Below are 10780 nucleotides of genomic sequence, written 5' to 3'. Positions count from 1 at the left end.
AGATCAGTATATTATTAGATTAAGAAACACTGGAGAAGAGATTTCATAATAAATTGCTCTCATAAGAATCCACAGATTCCCACAGTGAGAAAATAGACTTGATCTAAATTGAGAAGCTACTCTGGATTCCCTCCTAAGCACAGAGCTTCTTGAATTTCCTGAGAAGAAGTATTATTCTAGCCATCTAGCCTGCATTCTGTTTATGATAGCCTACTCTCTTGTATTTTAGAACTGTTTCTCTTCTTCCTTGGTTATCTGTAGGATAAATATAATTCTGAGTATTTGTCACATTACCTGAGGACAAGGGGGACCACCGACGTGCGAAGGTTTTATGGAATGCTGAGTCTATCAATATTTACAGGTGTGATGTCACTTGAGGCTACAAGATCATAAAATGATAGATTCCTCCCCAGAAACAACTCTGAGGTAAGGCAGAAGGTCACAGGGTTGGTGGACCATGGCTGGTGAAGTTATTCTGACTTCCCTGATTATATTTCATCCTTCAGCTGTACAACGTGGGGAGCTTCAATGCTGGATTAGGAACTGGTCAAACTGAGAGAGAACTATGACATGCTAGACCAATAAAGGACTAGGTCTCCTTTTTCTGTGAACCTTGCTTAAAATCTCTGTTTTGGGAGTGAGGCTGAAACTATCCTTGCTTTGATAGCATAGAGCTCCAGGCACCATACAGGAACAAAACCTCCTAAAATGTTGTGATGTAGAGTAGTCTTTATGTTCCTCAAGCCACCCAAAGAGCTAGTGAAAGGGGAATCTAGTGAAAGGGGAATACTGGGACCAATATTACATATCGGGTACTTTAACGTTCACCTAGCACAGTAATTTTGTTTGTTACAATAGCTCCTAGGGATAGTTTATGGAAAGACATTATCTTTTGATTTTATCATGACAATAATTTCATAAATGAAGAGACGCTTCTGAAATATTATGATTATCACCCAACAGCCTATGAATCAAAACTTTCCTTTAGTCTTGGGACAAAACTATGAAAACTGTGAATGTTATGTTCAACTCAAGTTTTAAAGCACAGAAGAAAAAGTGATCTAATATTTTAAAGATCAATTTGAAAAGAGCTAGGCACCTACCATGGTAAACTTTGGCATTGAATACAAATTAAAATGTTACACCAGCCAGAAGATAGTATCATAAAAAAAAGACAGTATCATACTCTAATGGACAAATTTCTGAGAAGAAAAATTAGGAGAATTCTCTGTTCTTCAGAATCCTTGGGGTTTGGGGGAGGAGAGGTTGTACATGGAATCGTTTCTCTATCTGTACTGCTGTTCACTTATGAGAAGAGAAATCCAGGCAAGAGAAAGGGTGGATGAGACGAGCCAGAGCACCAGCTAACAAAACAATCAGCTTCAAGCCAAGGGGAGATTCTGACTTGAGAAACTATAGAACGGTTTCTGCCAAACTGCTGTTAAACACTAAAGAACTAAATTTCTATGTCTGAATTGTCATGTCTTGCATGACAAGAGGCTGCTTCAGCACCGTTGCAAGAACCAAACCTCAGAAATGTTAAGTGTCAGCCACTAGAGCAACATAGCCTTGCACTATAATGAAACACCATGTAGCAGTGGAAAAGGGTGAACTAGGTGTCTGCCTATTAATATGACTATATCTCAAAAGCGTAAGGTTAAATAAATAAGTACATGCTGCAAAATGATACAGTAAGAGAGTATTCATGAAAAAAAATGTAATTGTCCAAGCTATGTATTAAAAGATGTTAAAAGCAAAAGATGGCTTGGAAAGGTAGAAATAAAATTATGATCAAGGCTGACTTTGTGGAGGTAAAAAGGAAACTGATCCTGAGTAAACCCTCAAAAGAGGACTTGAACTTTATCTGTAAAATAAAGTATATCTAAAAAAGAGTAAAAAATATTAAGTTTCAGTGCTAGGTGATGAGTATTAATGTGTTTATTTTTATCAGTGTTCAAGGTGTAAACTAACAAAAATATCTAAATAAATACCCTAGATATATTTTTAAAATCTTGCCTCAAATATGCTTTTTTTGCGCTCGCTTCTGCAGCACATATACTAAAATCAAGTACGCTTTTTTCCTTCCACAGATTGTCAGCAATCATTTTAAAGCTGTTAATAAGTGTTGTGATTAATATTTTGAGAACTGGGAAGCAAATGTTTGCTCAAAAGTAGAGTGATGAATTTATGTCAGTAAATGAAAAACAAACAATCTAACAAATAATAAAACAAGAGTAAATTCTTTAAAGGGCCTTTTGGTATTGCATGAATTGCTCTGACCCCAGTACAACGTATTTTACTGGCAAAGACAGCTTTTGACAGTCAGTTGCTACACTGCAAACAAAATGCTCTCCCACGTGTCTCTAATTAGTACAAGACTTTGCAGTCACAAACCCTGTCTTGTCTTTACCTACAGCATTTCTTCTAATCACAAGTACCTGTGCTCAGGCAGGTCAGTAAAGTGGTTCTCCTCTATGTCCACGAATCTTAGAAGCTTAAGTGAATTGAATCAAGGCTCCACTAGAATCTCATGAATCTTTCTAAGAACTGCCTATGATGATTCCATGCCAAACACCAAGATCACTCAACACTCAATCAGGTAATTAAACATTCATTCACACATTCACAGCAATGCAGATCGCATACTTTCTTTTTCTTCTCTGCTCTTTGTAACAATTCCTTCTTCTTCCATAGCTTCTCTTTTTCCTCCTCTTTTTCTTTTCTTCTGGCAGAAATTTCCATTTCCAGTCTTGCTACTTCTTCCTGGTGGACTCGCCATTGAAGAACCTGAAATAAATAGAAATTCATTCCAGTAAAGATACCAAGTCATCTCACAGATCGCAATGAGAAGAGGTCCTATGTCAAGCAGACGTCAAAGTTTTTCCAAATATTCATTAAAATTCTGAGTGCACATGAGTGTGTGATATGTGCATGATATATATATGCAGTGTGTGTGTGAGGGAGTGTGTGTGTGTGTGTGTGTGTGTGTGTGTGTTAAAACAAGAGAGTAACCGGAGTTCCTGGGTGGCTCAGTTGGTTAAGCGTCCGACTTCAGCTCAGGTCATGATCTCAAAGCTTGTGAGTTTGAACCCCGCATCAGGCTCTGTGCTGACAGCTTAGAGCCTGGAGCCTGCTTCAGATTCTGTGTCTCCCCCTCCCCCCACCCCTCCCCTGCTCAAGTTCGCTCTCTCTCTCTTTGTGAAAAACAAACAAACATTAAAAAAGAGAGAGAGTAACTTTAAAATCACCTCATTGCAGAGATTCTTCCCTTGGATTCATGGAGCGAGATCCTAGATCCTACAGAATCTGTGACTTGACTTCAAAGAATATATGAATTCCCATAAATAGTACATAAAAATTTCTGCACAAATGTGTTTTTCTAGAACAACAGTTCCAGTTTCTGGTCAACAGTTTTCAAAATTTCTCAAATGATCCTAAGATCCTAAAAAGTTTAAGAACCACTAATATACTTCATCCTTCTTATTTCATACGAGAGGGAAATGAGTCTGAATGAAGATGAAAAAAAAAGATGTTTAGACATTTAAAAGAACTTTCTGGGTACTGGTAGGTGCTATTGGTAGAACTGTAATTGGTATAACATTCTAAAGGACCTGGAGAAATTGGTAAATATATATCACAAAATAAGATATGCATAGCCTTTGGCCCACAATCCCATTTTGGTGAAGTTATTCCAAGAAGACGATCAATTGAATAAGTCACAAAAATGTATCCACAGGGCACACTGTAGTGCTGCTTAAACAGAAAAATGAGAAAGAGTCTAAATGTCTGGCAACAGGTGATGGCTTAAATTAATTGAGGTATTTCATATAATGACTGCCATTGAAAAAGAATATTATATACCTATATCCAATGACATAGAAAATGTCCGCAAACAAAGAAGAAGTCAAACTCCCACTTTTCGCAGATGACATGATACTCTACAAAGAAAACCTGACAGACTCCACAAGAAGCCTACTAGAACTGAACCATGAATTCAGCAAAGTTGCAGGGTACAAAATCAACATACAGAAATCAGTCGCATTTTTATACATCAACAATGAAGCAGCAGAAAGAGAAATAAAAAAACTGATCCCATTCACAATTGAACAAAAAAACATAAAATACCTAAGAATAAACCTAACCAAAGATATAAGAGATCTGTATGATGAAAACTATAGAAAACTTATGAAGGAAATTGAAGAAGACACAAAGAAATGGAAAAACATCCCATGCTCATGGATTGGAAGAATAAATATAGTTAAAATGTCATTACCACCCAAAGCAATCTACACATTCAATGCAATCCCAATCAAAATTGCACCAGCATTCTTCTCAAAACTAGAACAAACTATGCCAAAATTTGTATGGAACCACAAAAGACCCCGAATAGCCAAAGTAATACTAAAGAATAAAACCAAAATGGGAGGTATCACCATCCCAGACTTTAGCCTCTACTACAAAGCTGTCATCATCAAGACAGTATGGTATTGGCACAAAAACAGACACATAGACCAATGGAACAGAATTGAGAACTCAGAGGTGGACCCAAAAGTATACAAATCTAATACTAATCTTTGACAAAGCAAGAAAGAGTATCCAGTGGAAATNGTTATATGGAAACCAGCTTGACAATAAACTATTTAAAAAAATAAAAATTAAAAAAAAGAAAATGTCCACAAAATATTATTAGATGCAAAAAAGCAGGGGTAAAACCACATTAATAGTATGATATCCTTAATATAAAGTGTCATCTATGTACCTATACATAGAAAAAGTTTTGGAAGGAGATTTATCAATGTAATAATACTAGTTATCTCTGAATAGCATCATTTCAAGAAATTTTAAAAATTTATTCTTTAAGCCTTTCTGTGCCAGGTGACATTTTTACAACAAATATGTTATCTTTGTAGCTAGCAAACCAATGAAACTAACAAAATAGAAACAAACATTTACATTTTCCATGTGCACTAAGAAAGCTAATAAATCAGAGAAAAGGGAGATGGAGATGTGTGCAGAATTCTTTTTAGGAGAGGAAGAAACTAGCATTTCCAATTTAACACCTCATATCTTATGTTTGATATAAGCATGACTCACTATGTTAATACATAAAATGAGAATGGAGTAAATAAAATGCAAGTAATTAAAGTGACTAATAGTTAAGCTCTTTTTGCACTTTGATTATTCAGTTTCTTTTCTAAAAATATACTTCCCCCTATTTATCAAAATAACCAAGGAAATTTAGACTCTTGTTTTCAAGACACACCTAGGTTTCCCAGTCTGCTGCTTATCCTGGCCATTATACATATCTTCTTGGGAAGCCCATTCCTAGAATAAGATCATCACACCTTCTGTCCTGATCTCCTGCTTCCAAACCAAACCATCTTCCATCTGTAATGTGCTGTATAAAGTCAAGTGTCTTGTCAAATGTTGCTAGTGATGGTGGAACATCATGTTGACCCTGTTGACCATCTCTTCTTTAGGAAAGCTCTTTCCTGGCCCATGACCTTGTTCTCTCTACTTCTCCACCAATGAATACTACTCTTTTCTTATACAGCTCTCTTTGTCCACCTTCCACCTCCAACTCTACTGCTATCCTTTCTCTTGGACCTCAGCCTCTCTATGCTTGTTGTGTGTGTCTCCTATAAGTTAACCTATAACCTCTGCGTGTATGGCTAAAATGTACAATATAAGCTTTATATTTTTGTCTGCAATCCCATCCTAAGAAATGCTTAAGGACTTTACTTTATTATTATTATTATTTTTTACAAATAGTTTATTGTCAAGTTGGTTTCCATATAACACCCAGTGCTCATCCCCACAAGTGCCCTCCTCCATACCCGTCTCCCCCCTCCCCCCCCATCAGTCCTCAGTTTGTTCTCAGTATTCAAGAGTCTCTCATGGTTTGCCTCCCCCCTTCTCCTCCACTATTTCCCCCCTTCTTCTCCCCCATTGTCCTCTGTTAAGTTCCTCCTAATCCTCCTATACGTGCAAACACAAGGCCTTTACTTTTTGCATGTGCACCTAAAATACAATATTTTCAAAATTAAGTTCAACACCTTTAACTTTGCCAGTTTCACACCGAGCCCTGTGCACCTGCCTGTTCTTTCAAACATCCTGGATTGTTCTGTGGAACCACAAGTATTTATGTGGTTTGTATTTTTTTTATTATCATGCACATCTATAAAAGTGACTAATTCTTTACATTTTATATCTGACTTGGGCAATCTTGTATTTCTTTTTTTTAGGTTTGTTTGTCGGTTTGTTTTGAGAGAGAAAGACACAGCATTAATGGGAGAAGAGCAAAGAGAGAGAGAGGGGTAGAATCCCAAGCAGGCTCTGCATTGTCAGGGTAGAGCCTGATATGGGGCTCAGACTCACGAATTGTGAGCTCATTACCTGAGCTGAAATCAAGAGTCAGGCGCTTAACCAACTGAGCCACCCAGGTGCCCCCTATCTTACATTTCTTAAGATCAGATGAGTTTTACTTATGACAAATCAATTTCTTTTCTTTTTTTTTTTAAATTTTTTTTTAATGTTTTATTTATTTCTAGGAGAGAGAGAGAGAGACAGCGTGAGCAGGGGAGGGTCAGAGAGAGTGGGAGTCACAGACTGAAACAGGCTCCAGGCTCTGAGCTGGCAGTCAGCACAGAGCCCGACGCGGGGCTCGAACCCACGAACTGCGAGATCATGACCTAAGCGAAAGTCGGACGCTTAACCGACTAAGCCACCCAGGCGCCCCATGACAAATCAATTTCTAAAGTATTGAATTTCCCTTGGCCACTTCACTGTAGTTTCCTAGTTTACCCAAAGTCTACCTGCGACATGTATTTAGAAAAATACCAGAGTTCATGGGCTAATACCAATTTATCCAAATAGGACCTAAGTAATTTAGTTTCCTTACTCACAATCAATGCCCCATTTTAAATTAGCTAAAGTGTAATCTACACAGATTCTTTCCTGTGCCTTCCCTTATGTGGCCATTCTTGTTCCTAGCCTCATGGCGTAGTCCAAATGATTCTGCCACCTGGAATACCCTCAGTCTTCTCCTATTTCATAGAATGCCCCTTGACCCAATACATGCCCCACATCTTTCATGAAACATTCTTCAACCCATAATCATTTCCCTCTTCTTACTTCACTTATCATACCATAGCTGTTCTCTATTCATTTTGAGCATAATGTTTAATTTTTATTTACAGTAAGCCCATGATACATATGTATTTTGTCTTCCTCTTATACTGATTAGCAGAGTGCTAGAACATCATAAGTGCTCAATAATTACTTTCTATTTAATTTACCAAAACAAAATTTTATTTAAAAGCCTAATAAATTAAGAAGAAATAAAAGTATTAGAATAGAATATTTTGTAACATCTAATGGAATAATAAATCCTTGTTTCTGATCATCAGTGATTACTAAACACTTCACATTAATAGCAGATAGGAAACGTTTTAGTGGGTGACAACAACTGAACAAATTGAACAATCAACATCACAGAGAAACAAGCCAATGGCTTGGCCTCCTGATGGAACTATGCAATGTTCCCATGGGAAGTATTCTTGACAAAAAATAAAAATGAATATCCAACCTCTAGACCTATGTATCAGGATATAGGAAATTCAACCAATGGAGAAACATATTAAACAATAGTATGGGGACTCAATCAACAAAATTGAAATTTGAAAAAACTTTAAAGGACTTTCAGGGCACCTGGGTGGCTCACTCAGTTAAATGTCTGACTTCGGCTCAGGTCATGATGTCTGGGTTTGTGAGTTTGAGTGTCACATCTGTCTGCACAGAGCCCACATCAGATCCTCTGTCCCCTTCTCTCTCTGCCCCTACCCCACTGGTGTTCATTCTCTATCAAAAATATGTTTTTTTTCAAGAGGCTTTAATTTTAGAGATATATACTGAAATCCTAATAGATGACATGGTGTGACATCTGGGGATGTGCTCACTAGTATCCAATGGTCATGGGACAGTGGGTAAGGATATAGATGAGATGAACTTGACTAATGAGCTGATAATTATTAGAAATGAGTGATAATAAACTTGTGGATGTTTAAATTTTTCCACACTAAAATTTTTATATGAATAAACAAATAAATAAATAAACCATAAAATATCATGTATGTACAAAGAGTTTCATATAATAAAATGCTGTAGGCTCAAAATTCTCAGAAGCAGAAAGGGAGATTTGAGGCACAATGAACTAATGAAAAGGAAAATGGCATACATTTAGCCTTTCTGAATACTAAAACTGTTTTTATAAATTTCAGTAGAAAGAAGTTTGGGTTCTAGAACTACTCTTCTCAACTTTTTATTTATGACTAATTTAAGGGAATCATTAAATAAACACTACATATTTGATGTCATAAGATTTAAAGAAGCCCATTCAAAGCTAATGTCTATAACTGGAGAAGATTTCTGTTTCCAAAGGCAAGTATAGTAAAATACCAACAATCATCATAACAATAAGCAGACCAGTAAAACTGGTGCAACACATTTTATCCACCAGTTTATCCAATGTACTCATCCTTGTCATTTGCAAGTCTAAATGATGTTTCTCCTGCTCTCCAGAGAAAAAAAGAGTATGGTAGTTCTTTATCTTTTTAATTTTTTAACTGGTTAGGTTTATATTAAATCCACATAAGTGAAAACCATATCGTGAGAGGCTATGGTATGTTCTTAAATGGGGCAAACATACTAAAGAATCCTGGAACAAAATACAGGTTCAGCAACCAAAATCCAATTGTCAGGTTCAGTTGTAAGGCAATGCATGTATATATAAAATTCTGGGGAAGAGACTCTCGAGCAAGTCCACATCAGTCTTTAGAGACTAAATTGCTTCCATTTAATATTGGAATCATGAGAATGGTCATGGACCCTTAGAGGTGTGCTTGAAATCAATAGGTCATAATAGCATCTGTAATTATAATCATACCTTAAAAATGGTAAGGAGGAAAGGAGAGAAAGTTGTTGAAGGTAGCATTATATCCTAAGTAGCTAGGGTTGTGAGATCTTGACTAGAAAAAGGCTCTGCATCAATGGGTACCCAGGCAGTAGGGCAAACAGGGCTTTTCAGAATGCACAATGGACATGGTAAAGAATTTGGTGCGAAAAGGGTACCGTTGGAAAAAAAATCCTTATCCAATGGATCCCCAGAGGCAGCCAAGGGATTTGGATGGCTCCCATGTGGAGAGAATGACAACCGATTATGGTATTTTTCGAGATGCCCAAGAATAAGAAAGCTGGCAGGTGGGCAAGGAATCAATATTATCACAATAAGCTTAAGTATAGAAGACTCTTGAGTGAACAGTGAGCAAAAGGAAGAATAGCCCAGGAGAACATTTTAGTGGTTTTATTTTAAAGGGTTTGTTAATTATATAGCTTTAAACAGAGCATGTGAACATAACTGTGCAACAATAATCACCACGAAAGAACATTACCGCGGTGGCAGGCAGGAGCCTGTTATAAGGAAAGCATTATTTAGATTATTAACTACAGGACATTTTTCCAGGTCTTTAGGTTAATACTTTAATATTCCTGCCAAAGGTACAATCTGAATGAAACCTTAACCCAGCAAAGAACAAATGAAGTTTAAAATACATTCATCTATTGTAAATTACAAATTAAGGGTTTAAAATGAAAATGGCTAGTAGCATTACATGTATTCCTTGGTCTTAATGTAAAAGTAAAATGGTTCAAGTGAAATTAATAAACAGACACATTCTCAGAGTAAATAAAGTACTAGAAAAACAAAAAATGAAGCCCATCAAAACTTCAAAGGTTATAATGGAAATTAACAGCAAGGTAACAATATTAACACAATTTTACAACAAAGTTGAATGCTTTGACAGAAGTCTATTATAAGTGGCAATGTGGTATAAAGGACATGAGTATCAGATCATTGGTTAGAACACCTGCCTTTCTGTCTTATCTCTGCCACTGACCAACAATTTTGTTACCTTGAGTAAATGGCTAATCCATTTTTCTTGTGTGTTAAAAGGAAGGATTGGATCAGGTGACTTCCATAATTTCTTTAAGTTATATTATCCTGATTCTATTTTATTGATATTTTTCTTAAATGGAGACATCACAATATATGACATGCTCTGCAATTTTCTTCTGCAAGCAAAATGAGTTACAGTGAGGACATCAGTATTTTATAAGCCTGTTAAATAATAACAGACAATTAAATATTAATACAGAATTCTATTACTCATATTCATGGAACATTGTGTCATGTGTGTTGCCTTATCCAGGAAAAGTTCTGTCTGACCACTACCTATAACCGGCAATAATAAAATATTGAAAACTGCCATTTATGAGGGCTTATTGTGTGCCAGGTCTATGCTTTATAAAGGCCTTGAATACATGGTATGATGTGATCTTTGAGACAAACAAGTTCTCTTCTTTACGATCCATCTGGCTAACTTCCACTTACCCTTATTCATTTCTAACCTTAGCTATTGTTTGTTCCAGGAGCCTTCCCTAACTCACCATGTCCAAAGTTAGGTGCCTCTTCTCTACCTACCTAGAACATTGTCCCTCCCTTTTTTATTTATTTTTTATTATTTTTTTTACAAATAGTTTATTGTCAAGTTGGCTTCCATATAACACCCAGTGCTCATCCCCACAAGTGCCCTCCTCCATGCCCATCTCCCCCCTCCTCGCCCTCCCCCATCAGTACTCAGTTTGTTCTCAGCATTCAAGAGTCTCTCATGGTTTGCCTCTCTTCCTCTCCCCCACTATTTCCCCCCTTCTTCTCTCCCTTGGT

At 36.7% G+C, this 10780-nt stretch overlaps 1 protein-coding gene across 2 annotated transcripts in view; it reads right to left on the bottom strand.

Moving 5' to 3' along the window:
• CCDC148 (coiled-coil domain containing 148) overlaps window positions 1-10780 on the bottom strand; it is a 229822-nt gene that overhangs the window by 76386 nt on the left and 142656 nt on the right. For both annotated transcript variants that reach the window (XM_077760972.1, XM_077760973.1), the window contains one exon: window positions 2647-2787. In XM_077760972.1, the coding sequence (XP_077617098.1) occupies window positions 2647-2787 (141 nt within the window). The remainder of the gene's footprint in view (window positions 1-2646; window positions 2788-10780) is intronic.

This window comes from Crocuta crocuta, unplaced genomic scaffold, assembly GCF_008692635.1.
Source record: "Crocuta crocuta isolate KB4526 unplaced genomic scaffold, BGI_CrCroc_1.0 scaffold153, whole genome shotgun sequence".
NCBI lineage: Eukaryota > Metazoa > Chordata > Mammalia > Carnivora > Hyaenidae > Crocuta > Crocuta crocuta.
Note: the sequence above shows the minus strand (reverse complement) of the source record. Positions and strands in the feature narration are given on the sequence as shown.